Here is a 20,056-nt window from a genome sequence, read left to right on the forward strand (position 1 = left end):
ATTTCATGTTTTTATATCACATGAAATCATGTTGTTTTTTTTTAAAGCAATTACACATAAATTAAAGATGTGTGCATTCTATTTTTTAAGTGTGTGCATTCTATTTTTTATTTATACTGTTCAAAACATCTTTACAGGTCATTTCTACCTCACTAAATATGCAAAGAAATGTTTAAAATTGCAACTTCACAAAGAATTTAAATAAAAAAACCTTTATATATATATATTACAGTCAATAGGCAACATAAAGATTACTTTATCATTGCAGTTTGCATTAGGCATGGACAGTTGCAAAATTCTTTAACCCCCATTGCAAACTGGCTTGCCAAAATTCAACACAAAATGGCATGTTATATATACTATATACTATTGCAGATTATTCAACCTCCTTATCACAAGCGTCTTTATTAAATGTGATGCACAGCCAGTCACCAGCATTTGAAAATGTTCCTAAAGAACTTTAGCCCATTTTCTCATGGGCCTCCAGTTCACTAATATTTGTGTGTTTGTGTGCTGCAACTACTGCTGGAACTGCAGTCATCAATAAAAGTAGCATTTTTTTAGTTGTGTTGAGCTTGTGAAATTGTTCGATTGGTTTATTTGCAATGGGAGTTAAATATTTTTGACTGCAACTGTAAAACCACTATTAGTTAATGAATATGTTTCTGATGACTCTTGCTCTGTATTGCCAAACTGATGCATGCAATGCATGTACTGTCAATGTATCCCAAATAGGTGCAAAATGTCAACCGAAGTGCACTTGGGGCTGAAGCATGTGTCACTTGAGCCGGGCCCGTACCTGCAGCAGAGTGGGTGTTTGCTCCATGATTTGTACCAGCAGCTTGTCGATGTAATCCTCTAGATCTCGTACCTGAGCCTTCAGCTTTTTCAGATCAGCCTCACGCTTCTCCAGCAGTGTAGACTGCAGCTCAGAATCTGCATGCTGCCTTTCTATTTCAATTTCTTGCTGCAGCAGCAGATCAATCAGCTCCATGTTGCTCAGAGACTGGTAGTGAGCCTGAGCCTCTGACATGCACACCTGCAAGAGATAAACAGATACAAACATGGCAGATAGGTTTATTATACAGAGGAGAATGAAAGTGGTCTGATATTTGATATTAATCGGACACAAATATATCAAGAAAAAGTAAAAGCAAAGCTCACTTTGCCATAATGTCCACCTGCTGCTGCCTGCTTTAAATTGCCCTCAGGTGTAACTATGTGAGTGAATGTATGAGTGTGTCACCATGTGATGGACTGTTGCCCTGTTTAGTGTCTTGCACCTATCATTTCTGCAGACCTAGCGTGCTGCTAATAAGGATGAAGCAGCCTGTGAAAATGAATGAATGAATAAATAATCAGCCAGTTCATCTACTGGCATGTTTTTGGAAGGTGGGAGAAAACCAGAATACCCAATGAAAAGCCTTGTAAATGAGGGGTAAGCATTTGAATGTCCTCACACAGACACATCTTTTACAGACAACCAGCTGACCTGGTCACTGTCTGCGAAGAGTCAGTCCAGGTGTGTCCCTGTCTGGCGCCCTGTGTTTCTGGGTGGTGCAAGAGCCACCAAATAATCAGTTAATAAAAATGTATTTTCAAAATGTTTTTTTATAAGGAGATCATGTCAGTGGAAATGGTAATGTGGTCTACACCTAAAAGCTTGTCAAAGCAAAATTTAAGATTTGCTTTACCATCCACAGTAATGACACTACCAATGGCAAATCTGGCTTTTAATAAGTCATAAATAAAAGTTAAAAGTTAAATAAAAGTTTAAAGCTAAAATAAGTTTTAGCTGAACCTAGGTAAGTGAGGATGTGTTACATTTAAATGCTGATCCACTCTGTAAGAAACCTGTGGTACCTTGGATTTATCTGGCTCAGTTGTGCTCTGCTGTGTGGAGCGCCCTGGATGGATGGAGAAGCGAAACTTTTCCAGCACTGATTTCTTCTCTCCTGCTGCTGCCATGTTGGTTAGAGGCTTTACTGGGTGAGGACTGCACCAACCACAACAATACACAGAAATCAAGCACTTCAAATTATAGTATCCTAAAGTCATTGAAAGCTTTACAGGTTAGCACAAGGCAAAATGTAGCACCGAAAGTAAAAATAGAAAATTTGCCTTAGTCATGAATGAAGGATTAAATGCTGTGGAAATCCTGTGTTAATGCAATAAAATTCATAAAGGTTCTGTAAGTACCATACAGTAATGTTTTGGCTAGTTTTATTCCAGTTACTGTCTCTGAAGGCTTGAAATACCTGTTTTTTCCCTCTTGTCTTATAAGTCTATATAGTAATGTGGAAAACTAATTATAAATTCTGGCAATTTAACATGTAGCTGTAATATAGTCATGTAGTGACATTCACTTATGTTTTATTATATAAATATAAAAACAGAACTCCTCATTTTATAAAATATGAGTGTACCTTTTAACAATATTAAGACTTTAGGAATAGACCCTTACGTTTATAAATGATTTATGCAGTAGTTAAACAGATGCATAAAAAGCAGAATGCAAAGGGTGGAAAAACACAAAGCACATAAATGTAAAAAGAGCTTAAAAAACCCCAAAACAATATCACACAAACAAAGCAGAACAAAGCATTCTTGCACCAGATGGACCAACCAGACAACCAGAAAAAATGGATAAAGGATCAGACCAAATTACACTAAGGGTTATGAAGCAAAGACATGCAAATATGTGACCCTGTTTTCCTGCACCTGGGTGCCAGAATACAGTGTGTGTTGTAGGTGAGGGGGAAAAGAGGAGTAAATACTCTCCCTATCGGCGTTACACTTTATGTTTAACTGTGTGTACGTGTACATACACAAAGTATCATTGTTAACATAAACCAGTGACTGGCAGGTATGCCAGCCAATACGGCATTTATATTTGCCACTCTGGTGCAGCATTGAGATGTCATATACAACTTCAGATTTTACGTGGAAAAGTTTAGTTCGCTCCACCTCACAGGGTTCTGCCATACTGTTGTCATGGTTTGTACAATTGGCTGCTGATCTTTCCCTCAGTGGTTACGTATTGCATGTTTCTGACCTAAAATGTGCCACACAACTGTAGGATATGTGGGTTAATGACACCTACACGTAGTTAAACGTAAGTATAACGCCGTTTTTAGAGGCTCTGAGGTCTCACCTGCATTCCTCAGGAATAGGAAGGCTGCTATCTGGCTCTGCCTCCTCAGGGGAAAGTGTGTGCTGTGCAGAAGCCTGCAGCTGTGCTGTGGAGGTGCAGTAGGAGGCCACAGCCAGAGTGCCTTCCATGTCAGGCTTAATCGTCGGGGGATGCACGAGCAGGGACAGGTTGAGGTTAGGAATGACCTTGGAGTGGGATAGAGTGTCACTTGGTAGAATGGGGAACGGAGGAGCAGAATCATGCAAAAGGTCTAACTTAGGTTCAGTAGAATTGATATTAGAGTTTGTTTTGGATGAGCCTGTATTTGGTTCAGTTTTAGGGGAGTTTGAAGAGGAACGGGTTCTAATGCGTGCCGATCTTACTTCTGTCTTAGCAAGGCTTGTCAAGGCTTTTGGCGCTACTCTTGCATGTAAGTCCTTAAAACTGAGGCCATCTGCAAAAGTCAAACATGACTCCTCAATCTTGTTGCTCTCTGAAACAGAAGTCTTTGTCTCTGCCTTTAGTTCATCTGTTTCAGTTTTACGCTCATCATTAATTGGACAGCCTTCAACTTCCCATAGACCATCTAAGCCTTTATTGTCCACAGTTGCCTCAGGTTTAAGTGCTGTCATGTTGCCTTCATTTCTGTTTGGTAAAGAAGTCGTTTGTGGAATTACACAGCCTTCTTTGTGCTCTGACACGCTTTCTTTTACATCCCTCATACATTCTTTTGGTTGGGACCTAATAGAGTCTAAGCTGTCACAGGGTGCGTCACAAAGGTTATTGTTGGACACACCACTTGTAACCAGAACCCCTTGAGGTAACATGTCCTTATGGACAACAGGATCTAAAGTTTTCTCTGGGGAAAACATGTCTACCTCTGTAGGCATTTCGTTAATTAAAACTTCAGAGTTTCGTGAAGCATTTTGACATTGTGTTGTTGTTTTGTTTCTGTCTTTATTTACTATACCAAAATTGCTTTGAATCACATCTGAAGGAGAGCTGTCACAATCTATATAAGCAAACTGAGAGGTATCATTTGTATTATTATTGGAATCTCGATTATTGGTTGGAATGTTTTTGTTTTGTTTATCAAAAACTGGAACAAGTTCACAGAAGGAGTCTGGATTTAATGGCATCTGAAAGTCACTGCACAGTGACTCGCTAACAGTTGTGTCACAATCTGAGGGGCACAATGGTGTATTTGTCACAGTGTGGCCACTTCCAGAACCCTGAGAGTTTTCCTGTATACGTTCATATACATACGTTGGATTCTTCTGTGTACCATTTTCAGCAGGTCCCAACATGGAGCAGCTTTCTACAAGTTTACTGCCATTAATCATTATAAGATTAGGACTGAGGCCTCTCTCAGTCAAGACCTTGTCTTTTCCATTGTCTAAAATATTTTGATTTCTATCTTTTGTCTGCACTTGTGCATTTGCCTCTCTGACATGCCGTAGTGAGGCTAAATTTGTCTCTAAGAGTACACATGCCTCTTTTTGAACAGCCAGCTCCTGTGCCCGGTCTAACCAGCTATCCGAGTACTTTTCACGGGGTGGCATTGGGGTCCTTAATGACCTCCGTGGGGGTAATGAAGGCAAATTAGGGATTTCCTCACTGTGGCAATCAAGTGTGCCACCTCGTGGTTTACCTGTGAGGAACTCCACTGGTTGATTGTGAGCAATTGAAGAAGCAATTGGGGCTGAAGGTGGTCGAGTAGGAGTCCTCAATGGAGATTTAAGACGGCTACTGGCAAGGGCCTCAAACTCATCCCATTCCCCTCTACTATCAGATGAAGGCCGTCTTGCATTGGCTTGCATTGCATGATTGTAGTTTACAGTTCCTCTTTCTGTTGTCCCAGGCATTAGGGCAGGAAGAGACCTCTGCCTTGTTACACCCCGAGGCCTCTCTCTCTTTATGAAGGCCATTCTGTTTGGTGTTTCATCACAGGCAGAACTTGGTATTGCAGGCCCCGCAGGGAATGAGGGGTAGTGCCCAAATGAAGAGTTGTGGTAAGCAGAAATTGCAGGAGGAGATTTTAAAGCTTCTTCAGCTATGAGCTCCTCAAAAAAGGGGTTTCTCTGCAAGTGTGTGAGAAAAGGATTGCTAGGAGAGATGGAGGGTGGTGGGGGTGATGGGTGAATAAATGGATTATGGTGAATACCAACATCTGAGTGTGATATGTGGCCAGAAACTAGGGGTAGGGAGCATGGTGGTGAGCTGGGAAAGCAGGGAGGAAGGGAAGAGGATGTATCTGGGCTGCTTTCTACTTTTGAAGGGACTCTCAGCCTGTGGAGGGAAGGCACAAGTGGTCCTCTTAGTTTAATCCAAATTTATCTTTGATAACCCCTCATATAGGATTATATAAATGAAAAATCTACATACAGATAGATAAAGCTTTTTTTCATAGTGTTGGTTGAGGTTTACAAACTACACATTCGACATTTTTTACTTTTTAAACAAATGTAAAAAAAGATATACACATGTAATTACATATTTCAATTACTTTTATATAAAATACGGCTTGTGGGGCTGCAAGCCTGGCCTCAGAGAAACTATAGTTTTACACCTAATAAGTGGAAAGGAAAACAAGATGAACCATTTGAAGTAATTGTGGTCTGTCTTAAAATGTATGATACCTAATATAAGGGACCCACCCAATAACAAATGATGACTCACACTGCTACGCAATCCAGGCACACTGTTTGCCACACTGACCTCGCCACTTTGCCATGCTCACACACCTCTCCAACCAGTGTCCTGTAGAGCATCTAGCTCTGTCATTAAACACTACACATTGTCTCTGTGAACTCCTAAGTTTATAGGCAGCACGGTGGCTAAGTGGGTAGCACTGTCGCCTCACAGCAAGAAGGTCCTGGGTTCGATCCCCAGGTGGGGCAGTCCAGATCCTTTCTGTGTGGAGTTTGCATGTTCTCCCCGTGTCCGCATGGGTATCCTCTGGGTGCTCCGGTTTCCTCCCACAGTCCAAAGACATGCAAGTGAAGTGAATTGGAGACACTAAATTGTCCATGACTGTGTTCAATATAACCTTGAACTGATGAATCTTGTGTAATGAGTAACTACCGTTCCTGTCATGAATGTAACCAAAGTGTAAAACATGACGTTAAAATTCTAATAAACAAACAAACAAACCTAAGTTTATAGACAGTCTGTGCTTCCATCTTGATACACTATATTGCCAAAAGTATTCACTCATCCATCCAAATAATTGAATTCAGGTGTTCCAAACACTTCCATGGCCACAGGTGTATACAACCAAGCACCTAGGCATGCAGACTGCTTCTACAAACATTTGTGAAAGAATGGGTCGCTCTCAGAAGCTCAGTGAATTCCAGCGTGGTACCGTGATAGGGTGCCACCTGTGCAACAAGTCCTAAATACTACACAGTCGACTGTCAGTGGTATTATAACAAAGTGGAAGCAATTGGGAACGACAGCAACTCAGCCACCAAGTGGTCGCCACGTAAAATGACAGAGCGGGGTCAGTGAATGCTGAGGCGCATAATGCACAGAGGTCACCAACTTTCTGCAGAGTCAATCGCTACAGACCTCCAAACTTAATGTGGCCTTCAGATTAGCTCAAGAACAGTGTGTAGAGAGCTTCATGGAATGGGTTTCCATGGCTGAGCAGCTGCATCCAAGCCTTACATCACCAAGCGCAATGCAAAGCATCGGATGCAGTGGTGTAAAGCACGCCGCCACTGGACTCTAGAGCAGTCCGATGGACGAGTCTGGGTTTGTCGGTTGCCAGGAGAATGGTACTTCTCTGACTGCACTGTGCCAAGTGTACAGTTTGGTGGTCGGGGGATTATGGTGTGGAGTTGTTTTTCAGGAGTTGGGCTTGGCACCTTAGTTCCAGTGAAAGTAGCTTCTTAGTTTCAGTGAAGTAACTCTTAATACTTCAGCATACCAAGAGATTATGGACAATTTTATGCTCCCAACTTTGTGGGAACAGTTTGGGGATGGCCCCTTCCCGTTCCAACATGACTGCGCACCAGTGCACAAAGCAAGGTCCATAAAGACATGGATGAGCGAGTTTGGTGTGGAAGAACTTGACTGGCCTGCACAGAGTCCTGACCTCAACCCGATAGAGCACCTTTGGGATGAATTAGAGCGGAGACTGCAAGCCAGACCTCACAAATGCGCTTCTGGAAGAATGGTCAAAAATTCCCATAAACACACTCCTAAACCTTGTGGAAAGCCTTCCCAGAACAGTTGAAGCTGTTATAGCTGCAAAGGGTGGGCCGACATCATATTAAACCCTATGGATTAAGAATGGGACGTCACTCAAGTTCATATGTGTGTGAAGGCAGACGAGCGAATACTTTTGGCAATATAGTGTAGTTCAGTTTGGTTTGTTTTGGGAGGTGGCAGACTACATAAAAAAAAAAAACACAAATGTAGAGAAAATATTGTAAAGTTTCATATTATGATGCACCCATCATATCCTCCAGGTGGTGGCTAGCATCAACCTGTAAATTTCGGGCTTATCCATTGACAACATCAGGTCCTAGCACTAGTTGCAGCAACCCTGAGTGGCCCCAAACACCAGGACTAAATCTTGGAACCTCAGCCTAAAATCCAAAATCCAGCCAATAATTTTGCAAATCTCTGTCTTTAAACCCTTAATACAGAATAGTCTAAATGAAATAGAGGTGTGAGCTATAACAACATGAAAAATGTTCAGTCTGCAAACAACATGCTAATCTTTACAAAAATCACTTTGCAAAGTAAACTTAAAATGAACTATGATTAACCAAGCAGGTAATTAAACTTAAAAAATGTGGAGTATTGATAATGGATGCTTTCCTTAGCAAAAACCTAAAACTGGAAATGTTTGCATGCTTGCATTACTACAAGCTTTGAATTATTACAAGATGGTAATAAAATAATAAAATAAAAAATAAAATAAAAAAAATCTAAGGGTCTGAAAAATGCAACAAAAGTTTTAAGATCACAAGCTGTAAATCTGTTTACATTAACAAAAAAAAAAACACTGCATAAACCTCTGGTTTATGTAAAGGTCCATTTATATTTATAGATTCTGTGTAACCTAAGTTCTTGCACGCCTTTACTAACCTTGGCTTGTTTTGGGTTTCGCTGGAGCCGAACCAGCCACGAAGACGTCCCTCCTGACCCTGTTCAGGCTTGGCAGGGAGAGAGTCACTCCTCCCACTGGAGAACAGCGTCTTCCTCAGCTTTTTCCCTTTATCTGCTGCTTCTGGGATGACATTATCCATTACCAGTGGACCAGCAGCATGTACTGGCTTTCCATCTGAGGTGGTGGCTCTCTGTGCTTGGACTATAAAGACCTCTGATTCCACTTCAGATTCCTTCTGGCTCTTGTCAATAGAGCAGCGCCTCTGACTATCCTCACTGCGTCTGGTAAGATTCTGCAGCGAGCGTGATAATGGTGAGCATTTCTCCAGCAATGTGCGCTTGATAGGCAAACTCCCAGACCCTTTTGTGTAGATGGGCTCAGAGTAAATATGGCTGCCATTGATGCAGAGGGTGGATTGTGAGAGCTCTGTGTTCTGACCCTTTAGATTCTCAACAGCTGAACAGGGCCTTGGGGCAGCTGTGATCTTACTGGCCTCGTCACTGTGCGCTCGCTTGTGGGTCATCACTTTTGGAGCTGTGAACCCTGAGTGGACACACCAAAAAAACACAACACAGGAAATCAACAAAGTGAGTGAGCTGGAGTGTTTACCAAAAGTGTTTTTTAAACCCATTTTAAGTATCTCCATCCACTTTTCTGCATTACGGTCACCAGTCCAGGAGAGCAAAGCTAGCACATTACGTTCAGACCGTCATCGATGCAACTCAACAAAGCGACCGACTCACATTCATTTTCAATTAGAGCTGGCGATTGCTGTGACAGGGGGCAGAGCGAACGTTAGTGTTGCAAAGTGGGCGGGGTTAGTTTATCTACCCGGAGAGCCGTGACTAACAGACAGACAAGTGCAGTAGCCAACTGCATCTTTCCACCTGCACAAGGTGAGTTCATATGTGGATCAGTTTCACACACTGATCTCATTATTCCCCGGCTCTGTGCAGGCAACATTAATCAGCCAGCAGAGGTCGTAATTGATCAGTTATAAGGGAATCCCCTCTGGCACCCTCCCTACGAACAAGCCAATCATTGTTCGCGTAGGCGCCCAGCCTGCCGGTAGCGGAGCTGAGATTCGAACTTGTCAGCTATGGTGTGCTAGCATGTTTTACCACTGCGCTACCTGAGCGCCCCCATTTTGTGTAATTTCAAGTACTATTTTTTCTTGGTGAGAAATAATAAAAAAAATTCTCACTGTAAAAATAACTGATTCATGTTCCTAAGCAGTGCAACAGAAGAGTGTTTGTTCTATCTTTCATACAAGACATAAAATGATATCAAAGGATCAGTGGCTTGTACAGAGGCCGAGGCTTCACATGTTTCAGAGAAAGAACAAGCTTCCCTTTACAGTTCCAGACCGGTGGATGTCATGAGTTGTCATGGGGTAAACGTCATGTCTGCTTTGTTTTGTTTTGATCTAAAATAACAATTCTAATTAGATGTTTTTTTTTCAGGCCTACAGTGGATGCAGACCCAAGTACAGCACTCTTTACTGATCAGTCAATACTTTACCAACCATAACTTAATTTATTTCATTTTCCTCAACTGCTTTATCTTTGTCAGTGTCACAGGAAAACCTGAGATTGAATACCAATCCAGTGCAGGGCTGGTGTCCCCCCATTCCCCATACACAACCAATCTTGTTTGTGTAAATGCCCAACCAGCCGATAGCACCGCTGAGATTCGGAACTTGGATACCAACCTCATGTCTTTTTGATTGTGTACTTTATTGAAACATTTTCTTGAATCCACTGGATTTTTGGATGAGCTTCACAGTTATCATACCTGTAACAGTACCTCTGGCCAATGTACACTATATGGCCAAAGTATGTGGACACCACTGCTAATTATTAAGTTCAGGTGCCTCAATCACAACCATTGCTAACTTTTGTGTGAAAGCGATTATAATATAATTGCCAGCATATAACAGAAATTATAAGCCTTTACCTTTGTTTTAACAGTTTGGGGAAGGCTTTCTTGTTTTAGTATGCCTCTGCACAATGCATAGTCAACTTGACTGACCTGAGATTAACTTCATTAATCACCTTTGAAATGAATTGATGTTGCTCAGGAGTCAGGCATTTTTGTGTAACCTTAGTGCCTGACATTTCCCTTACTCCTCTGGTTATAAGATATAATATCCAACAAGCTCATACTTAGATGTTCACAAGTTTTGTAAGTTTGTAACAGAAATAATGGGTAATTGGGCAAAAAAAACCCAGCCATGACAAATATTGTGTAATACTGCAATTAAAATAAATAAATACTTTAATTGGTTAAATGTGTGTAAATCCTGCAATTGCAAGGTCCTAAAGGAACCTGAAGAAGTATATGTGCCACTTTCTTCAGTGCTAAAATTCTTAACAACAGTTTAGTGGTTAAAAATGTAAGTTCTTCATTTTCAGGTTTCCTACCTTTCACTCCCACATCTGAATCAGCTTGGAAGGGCTCTATGACTTTGCGACTGTAGACAGGTGTGCTGCACAGCTCTATGCGAACAAATGGATCCCCCGAAGATGACGCCATGCTGCTATCAGACGCCAGGGACGAGCAGGACTGTGTATCAGAGTTTTTCCTCAGCTTTCCTTTCAGGAAGAAGTCCTTCATCTTGCTCTTGCGTCCATCACCACACTCCTCCTGTTTTAGCTCCTCCACTGCTCCAGTCTCCTGCATGGACTGACTCACTGAGCTGGACAGAGCAGCGTAGCGTCCAGGTAGAATAGCTGAGGAGGACTCAACGTCTCCTCGTTTCTTGCCACTGACGCGATCTTTTAACTTGCCAAAGGCTGAACGAGGCTTGTCCTTGATGGTCAGATCATACATGCTGGCTGTCATGTTATTGCGAGTAAATTGGACAGTAAGCTGCAGCTCTCCACGTTCTTTCTCCTTCCTCCCAGGTTTAGAATGCAATTTTAGCCACCTGTACCAGAAACAGGACAAAGTATTATAGCTTTTTGTCCACACTATATAGCCACTAGTACACTATATGGTCAAAAGTATATGGACATTTCTTCAAATTATTCATTCATTCATTCAATCATTATCTGTTTTACCACTGCTTCAGGGTCAAGGTGGGTCTGATTTATGTGACACACACACACACACACACACACACACACACTCACACTCACACTCACACTCACACTCACACTCACACTCACACTTAGTGTTCAAAAGCAGGCCATCTAGCTGTGAGGTGACAGTGCTACTCACTACATCACCCCACCGCTGAAACAGCTGAACTCATTAACGTGTGTCCACATACTTTAGTACATATGGTGTAATTTGTTAAATCGAAGACTCTATTTATAAAACACAGGAGGGAGTGTGATACCGAGAATAACATTACAACTATGATTTAATCACAAGCATGTGCTGAAGGCTAAAAGCACAGATCATTACAGCTGTGATATTATTTGTGATCACATGACCTAAAATGTTGTACTGTTAAAATGTTATACAAACCAACAGGATCATTGGAATTCTAACCTGGATCCCAGAGGTAGGGAGCTAGCGTAATTTACTGGTGTGCCCCGTGAATAATAATAATAATAATAATAATATCTACAAGACATTTAAAATGTCAGAACCAAAAACTAGGACAATAAAATAGAAAAAGGCTGCACTGCAGGATGGCATCAACCAGGTTATCGCTTTATTTGTGGCATGTCCATTACTCTGGCCAAAGTACTGTACAATCTACACGACATACTAATTTTGTTGAACTAAGTGCTAAGGCTTTAAAGACAAGTATTGTTATTTATTTGTGTCTGGTATAGTGGAGAAAAAAACACACTTACGATTAGCCTATTGGTGTGTGGTCAGAATGACATGGGGATATAGTAGTGGCCATGGCATGAATAACTTGTAGATCTGAGATCACTTGTAACACTAAAATGTACATAGACATTTTGGAGAGACATATGCAGAATTTAGGAACGTCTGTGCTTGTTTTAACATGATGATGTGTTACAGCTGTGTGTGTGCTTGACTGACTAATCTGCAGTCCAAACCTGTCACATATTAACAACATCTGGAGCAATATACGCCCAGAATATCACCCTGTATGGCTGCAAGACTTGCAATAAAGATGAACTGCAAAAAAACACTCACAATAAGGGCAATTTTAGTAGCGCCAAGTGACCAGAATGCATGTCTTTGGACTTGTGGGAGGAAACTGGAGCACCTGGAGGAATTCCACAAAGAGAACTCTACAAAGAAAGAACCCTGGCTGCCTGGCCAAGGAATCGAACCCTGGCTCTTCTTACTGTTAGGCGACAGAGTTTTTGTATATACATACAGTACAGGCCAAAAGTTTGGACACACCAGCCAAAAGTTTGGACACACCTTCTCTTCAATGTTTTTTCTTGATTATTTTTATTTTCTACATTGTAGATTAATACTGAAGACATCCAAACTATGAAGAATTATGTAGTGAACCAAAAAGTGTTAAACAAACCAGAATATGTTTTATATTTTACCAACTCTACCTCTGCACAACCCAACTGATGGTCTCAAACACATTAAAAAAGCAACAAATTCCAAAAATTCACTCTAGACAAGGCACAAACATTCATTGAAAACCATTCCAGGTGGAAACCTAATAAAGCTGGTTGAGAAAATTTCAAAGAGTGTGCAAATCTGTCATTAAAGCAAAAGATGGCTACTTTGAAGAATCTAAAATATAAAACATATTCTGGTTTGTTTAACACTTTTTTGTTTACTACATAATTCCATATGTGTTCCTTCATAGTTTGGACATCTTTAGTATTAATCTACAATGTAGAAAATTTAAAAAAAAAATTCAGAAAAACCACAGGAATGAGAAGGTGTGTCCAAACTTTTGGCCTGTACTGTATATATAACCTTATATAGCCTAAATAATGTAGCGCCAGTTAAAGTTAAAAAGTTCCATACTTGTTTCATGTTATCATGAACACACAGATTTTAGAGCTCTAAAAAACAGAAGAAATTGGAGCTCAAATGGCAGCACACTACACTGAAAGTGTATCAGATGGCATGGAAAGATAACCGAGTATAAAAATGACCTTACAAAAGCCAGATCTGTATTTTTCCTTTTTAATAGACAATAAAAAGAATAATCATAGATTCATTTTAAATTCTTAATTTTTAACTAATTTCTTGAACTAAATTCTTTATGCTTTTTTATTATTTTGTTAAAAATGATTGTATGCATACATATCTAGTTTCTTTAATCAAATTCTAACTCTGTTGAGTATGGATCCTCTCAAAGTTTCATCCTTGTAATATTTAGGGACTTTTTCCTTGCCGCTGTTGCCTTGGGCTTGCTCATCAGGGGTTGTTTGTCCTATAATCTTTAACAGCAGCAAAGTAAAAATTCAGTTTTGCTAAAATTTAGTTCTGAATTCAGATTCAGTTCTGCTAAATCCTAAGGAGGTGGGGAGTACCTCACTGCCTTATAGTTTTATTGTTCTAGAGAATTACAGTGTTGCATCTATTTCCTCTGCTTCCTCTTACCAAGTATACCATAGCAGCCCAGCATGACCATGTGTAGAGTGCAAAAACAAATGTGGAGAAAGTGAGAGTAAAACAAAGAGAAAAAAGGGGTGGGTGCTGGACCGAACACAATAAAAGCCAGATGTGTGCAGTGTTGTTGAACTACACCACTGTCTGTGAGTGAGGAGGCCGTGGGCTGGGTTGGATCGTCATCATGCGCCCCTACATGTGACTCACAAACACTGCAGCCGCTGACAGCTCCAGCAATAACAGTACTCTAGCATTCCTGCATTTTCCTCTTAACCATGACAAATATTATATCACAATATGGTTTTGATATGAGAGTTTGTGTTTGATAAGATAAACGTATGCTATCCATAACAAGACTGCAGTGGTGGCACTGTGTGTTTGCTAATTTGCCAAGCACTTAAGGTAGGGCTAATCAGTTAGTTTAGAATTAGGGTCAAATTTCAAAAACTGCACCAGGTGAGGGACCACAATAATGGCTAGCCCCTGACCTTTCTAATAATGAGTGCAGATTCCAAAGTTTGGAAGGTTTGTGTTGAATAATGCTTTAGCAAGCTCTGATCTTTTATTTATAAACAAAAAATACTTTTGTCTGATTTAGCAACAGAGCAAGTAGCTAAGATAGCTAACCAGCATTCGTCACACTAGAAAGCTGGATAGTTGCATCAGCCTGAGAAATGTTACATGGTCATGTTCATCATTCATAACTGGCTGTTAACAGTGATAGGGTAGCAGAAATAGGAATAGCATGTAATGTCTACTGTGTAGAAAAATATGATCAGCAAAATATGAGTTTTTTTTACTGTTTAATTAGATGGTAAAAACTCATCAAAGTGCTGGAAAAGAATCTACTTTAGGGCTGGCCTATGTGTTGCTAATTGAATAGCACTGACTTAAAGGATTAAGTAAATAAACATGCATGGTTTTTAAAATAAATTATATTTATCCTGAATTTCTTTCTAGAGCCTTAAAACAGAGAGGTTCAGGTGGTGTTGCAGAGGATTTTTTATAAAACCATTACTATGAAATAAGAAACCATTCTGTGATACATGCACTTCAGTTGTACACAGCTATGGGAAAAGGAGGAGTAGGTTTGTTTTGGAAACCTGAAACATTTTGAGCCTTTAAAATAGAGTCACACTCCAAAAACAGTTGCACATAATTAAATGGAAAAATTCTTGAATGTTGAATGTCGTGTCAACACCAATCACTGTAAATAATTGTGATGGAAAGGTGCAATCAACCAATTTCTGGCCAAAATAGGTCACTGGGCAGTTTTTCTGTCTGACACACAAAGACACAGACACACACAGCTAAAACCTCTTAACTGGCTAAAATCAAAGTGAACATAACGTGTTTTACGTACACTCATTACAACACTTCATTAAAAATGTTTCAGTCATTTCATTTTCTATTTTATCCTGCTTAAGGTTGCAGCTTTTCTGGTTCCACAAGGAAACACTGGGCACAATGCAGAAATACCCTGGACAGAGCACCAGTTCAACACAGAGCCATTTTACCCCACTTAAACATAGCCAGTCATGTCTATGTAGATGCCTAGCCAGCTGATAGCATCATTGAGATTTGAACCTGGTCACAGTGGTAGTGGGCTAGTGTAATAGACCACAGAATACCAAAGTAAAGAACAAAGAACAAAAGGTGTTTATTGATTTCTCCAACTGATTTCTCCACCGGCTGTTAACTCTTGAAAATGTAATATAAGGGTTACAGTAGTTATTACTAACAACACGAATAAAAAAGAGCAACCAAAGCACATGAAACAAATAGCACTGTAAATTTAATCAAATTTAAACAAATGTCATACTTAAGTACTTAATAAGTGAAGTACTTATTTTTTTCACGTATTAATGAAAGGATTCAACAAAGCATTACAAAGTATTTATTAATATTACTTGCTTGCATGAGCTGTTGTCATGCATGTTTTTATCATCTCATACACTCTTAGACAGGTGCTCATGCTCCGTAGGTTAAACCCCACAATTTAAGGCACGCAGCATTATACCACAAAATGCTGCCACTGTGATTTTTATTGAGTTATACTGGCAGGGGTGTATTTCTGCCAGTGTTTCTTGATATGTTTGAATGAACTAACATTATTGTTCCTTAGACCTGTTTGCTGTCTTCCCTTATTTTGCTTTTAAATGTTTTAGCCTTAGAGGTTCCACTGTACTTGACTACTTCTGCTATTTTAAATACATCTTAGTCATACCCTGAACAACAGCACTTTACAAAGAAATCAAGCCTAGCTCTTATCTACAAACATTAATTCCAGAAAAGTTGAGACAGAGCGCAGTCATTTGTAAATTTGCTTCAACTTGCATTTATGTAGGACAACTTACTCTTATTCTAAAATGCATGCCTGCATGAATGTTGTGATTTTTTTAAAGAACATCTTGGTCAGGTGATGCAACCATGCATGTATTAACATGCATCACATTTTCAGGAATTAAGGTTTGCTGAATAAAAATTAAGAGCCTTCCTTATTACTACTGTTTGAGCTCAACTGTATATATGGGCATACAGAAATTTCAACTCTTAAATTATTATTATTATTATTATTATTATTATTGTACAACCCAAATCACAAAAAGCTGGAACAGTATGGACAATGCCAAAAAGCGGTGTTTTTTATATTTACTTGGACTTTTATTTCATTGCAGACAGAATGTACCCAAGATTTTTCATGTTTTGTCTGGTGAACGTCATTTTATTTGTTAATATAAATCTATTCCTGCAATTCAGGCCTGCAAAACATTCCAAAAATGTTTGTAACATTGCCATTGCTTTACATATTTTCTATACTGTCCCAACTTCTTCTTATTTGGGGTTGTAAGAATACTAATATATAACGTCTACATTAAATGTTTGTCTACATGAAAAATATATTTGCTGTATAATAATTTTACTAAATCAAAAAATTACTACAATATATGATGGCAGTGGCAGCTCAGGGGTTAAGGTACTAGATGGAAAGTTGCAGGGTCAGGCCCCAACACTGACACTAGACAGTTTTATTTTTCTTATTCTGGGTGAGTCACTAGTGATGTGAAAGATGGCTGTGTTTTCTGCCCTGAGTAACAAAAACACCTCTTGTTTTGCTCAGATTTGTACAAGGGCGATGTCACTGTGGACTGAATATAACTGACAGAGCTGGAAACATGTAAAACAGTTTATAGCTGCTGTCAATTACCTGAACTACCAGAAAACACAACCGTACATGAAACATACAACATAATTTTACTTTTTGGCAATCCAAAGGAAGATTACATTAGCTCTATGTTGGGAAATCTTAGCTATATAAACAAAAGTAACAGGACACCCCTTAATTATTTAATTCATATGTTTCAACCATATGTGCATTAAAAAGTGAATTAAATCAATTCCATAAAGAAAAATATATGCTCCCAACATTGCAGCAACAGTTTGGGAAAGGTCCTTTCCTGTTCCAGCATGATATTGCACAAAGCAAGGTCTATGAAGACAGGAAGAAAATCTCAGTTTAAAGAAACTCCAAGTGGCCTGCACAGAGCCCTGACCTCAGCCCCACTGAACAGCTTTGAAAGGAACTGGAACACTGTTGAGGCTTTTTTGACCAACATCAGTGCCCACGCATAAGCACAAATGAGCACAAATTCCCACAGACAAACTTCAAGGCCTTATGAGAAGCCTTTACAGAAGAGTGACTGTTGTTATAGCTGAAAAAAATCACATAGAGTTGTTTTAAAATGGGATGTGCAAAAAGCTCATGGGTCAGGTGTTCTTTGTACTTCAGAAATTACCAAAGTAATCAAGCAAAAATAGTATACTTAGTAAGTTGATCCTATAGCATGCATAAAACAGATACCTTTACTTAATCAGCTCTGATTTTCTATTTATTTTTTGGCAATTAATTTGATAGTAAGTAATGACGTTTTTTAAAGCCTAGGAGTTAGACAACATTCTCCACTATTAAGAAAGTCAAACACAATGGTTTTTCTTTAGCTGGCTCCTGATTCTGAACCAGGTGCATTTGTTATAAATGGAGGAATAATTTAATAGTTTCTACCTTTTGAAGCAATTGCAAATAACTGTTCTTCTGATCATCTGTTCTTCTGAAACTGTTACTAAACAAATAATATACAGTTACTGCTTAAACAAACTAGTTTTATCTACGTTAGGTCTAAGGCTTATTGCTCTGAATATCTGTGACGTTTTAGCATAATAAGAAGTCAAAATATGTATGGATGCCAAAGAGCCAGGAACCAATTTTCCAGGTATTGGTAATATCATCTTATATAATATATTACTATATATAGTACTCGTCTATATCTAACATAATTAATTTACTAGACCTAGTAAAATATAATTCTTCAAAATAATATAATTACTCTAGAAAAGAAATATACATATTTTTTCATTATTTTCAATTTCGCATTCCTGAAATTTCTCCAGATTCCTTGGATCATTTAATGGCATTATGCACTGTAGAGGGGGAAGTATGCAAAACCCTTCCATTTTTGTACCCAATCAAGATAGATATACAACTACAAAGTTTTTTTTACCTGTTGGCATCACCTGTTTGAAATCACATCATTGTTTAATTTTTTTGCCTCATTACTAGCCCTAAATTGCCTCTTTTGGAGTGTGTTGCAGGTCTGAAATAGATGTATATTAACAAATGAAATTAAGTTGACCAAACAAAACATGAAATATCCTGGGTTCATACTGTCTGTAATGAAATATTAGTCAAAGTAATGTAAGAACTGATTTGGGGTGTTCTGATCTTTACATTGGTTTAAACACAAAATCTCTACTGATACAAACCTGTTTATTGTCAAATGCTGCATAGTGTTTTTACAAATTACAAATAATGTGTCAATAGCTTGTGAACAAGATGAAAATGAACTGTGAAAGTGGCTAAAGCAAGTGTACTACAAGCTAAAAAAAAAAAAAAAAAAAAAACACTTTATCTTGACTGTTTACAAATGTAAACACAGCAGACTTCTTAGTTAAACTACTAGCATCTTAAGGTAGTTTAGTTGCTACTTTAGTTCACACTGAAGGTACCAGAACCAAAATTCCACTTCATAAGCATTTAAGGTGAAATTTAGGGAGGTCTCCTTCACAGTGAATAGTAAGGTCATTTTAATCCACTAGGCCACATGATGGCATTGGTGACAAAATAGTCAGATACTGCATTATGTGCAGCAATAGTGCAGAAAACAACCTTAACATGCTTTCAAATGCATTCCAGTACAGCACTGTGTACCAGTAGTGACTAAGCAGACTGTGTGTAGGACTGCTTGCAGGTGTTGTGCCACAATTACTTACTGGTTTTTAGGACACGTCCCGTGCTGAAAGACCTTATCCAAAGGCACCACGGTCTGTCCCAGGAACATGTCGATCCCGATAAGTACCCGGAGCATGACGGTGAGGGTGAGGTTGCTGGCACCAGGTGGATGTGCACCCACACATTCCAGCAGGCCGGGCTGCAGCTCCAGGGAACACTCCTCATTCCACTCGGGCTCGGCGGCCTTCTCAGCCAAACCGGTAACGTACTTCTCCTTCCCCAGCTGAATAACGGTGTAGACATAGCGGCTGCTCTGCTTCCCCTTCACCCGCAGAGCTCTGCCACGCTGTACCGTCACATTAACGTGTGTGGGGACCCATCTCTGATCCTCATCGTCCTCCAGGCTGATCAGCGGCATCTCCCCAAACTCTCTCCGACCAAAACCTACAGCTGTGGGTCCGCTAATCACTCACAATGTCCGCAAAATCTCTGCATTATCTGCTGCACCCAAATCAGTGCAGTCACAAATCACCGCGCCAGCTTAAAGCTCCAGCCATCAACACAAACCGGAAAGTTTCTGAGGGTCGCTGTTGTTTATGCGTCTTCTGAACAGCGTGTGTGTGTGTGTGTGTGTGTGTGTGTGTAAGCGTGTGCACGACCCGCCCTCTCTCTCTCTCTCTCTCTCTCTCTCTCTCTCACACACACACACACACACACACACACACACACACACACACACACACACACACACACACACACACACTAAACTATAAACGTGCTATCAGTTTCATATTTTTTGGAGAGATTAGGAGGCGCAGCTGGTAGAGTGAGATCTGTAGACTTGGGTTTGATCCTCGTCTCCTATCACTGTCTATAAAGATTTTAGCATATCCTCCCTTCATATTCTATGTTACCTCTGCGTACTTTGTAAAATACTGTACCAAATTATACTTTTCCAAATGTTTATATGAATATAAGATGTACAGGAGGCAAATGC

General features: G+C 39.7%; 1 protein-coding gene across 1 annotated transcript; it reads right to left on the reverse strand.

Annotated features, from left to right (window-relative positions):
* Positions 1-599: 599 nt before the first annotated feature.
* Positions 600-19,653, reverse strand: rab11fip5b (RAB11 family interacting protein 5b (class I)). Its single transcript, XM_062999651.1, has 5 exons — positions 19,101-19,653; positions 10,679-11,184; positions 8,234-8,798; positions 1,864-1,996; positions 600-1,039 (listed from the first exon to the last, which is right to left on the reverse strand). Exons 1-5 carry the CDS (start codon positions 19,475-19,477, stop codon positions 779-781), a joined length of 1,842 nt encoding a protein of 613 aa, XP_062855721.1. The 5' UTR covers positions 19,478-19,653; the 3' UTR covers positions 600-778.
* Between the last annotated feature and the right edge of the window lie 403 nt (positions 19,654-20,056).

The sequence above is a fragment of the Trichomycterus rosablanca genome, chromosome 8, assembly GCF_030014385.1.
Source record: "Trichomycterus rosablanca isolate fTriRos1 chromosome 8, fTriRos1.hap1, whole genome shotgun sequence".
Taxonomy (NCBI): domain Eukaryota; kingdom Metazoa; phylum Chordata; class Actinopteri; order Siluriformes; family Trichomycteridae; genus Trichomycterus; species Trichomycterus rosablanca.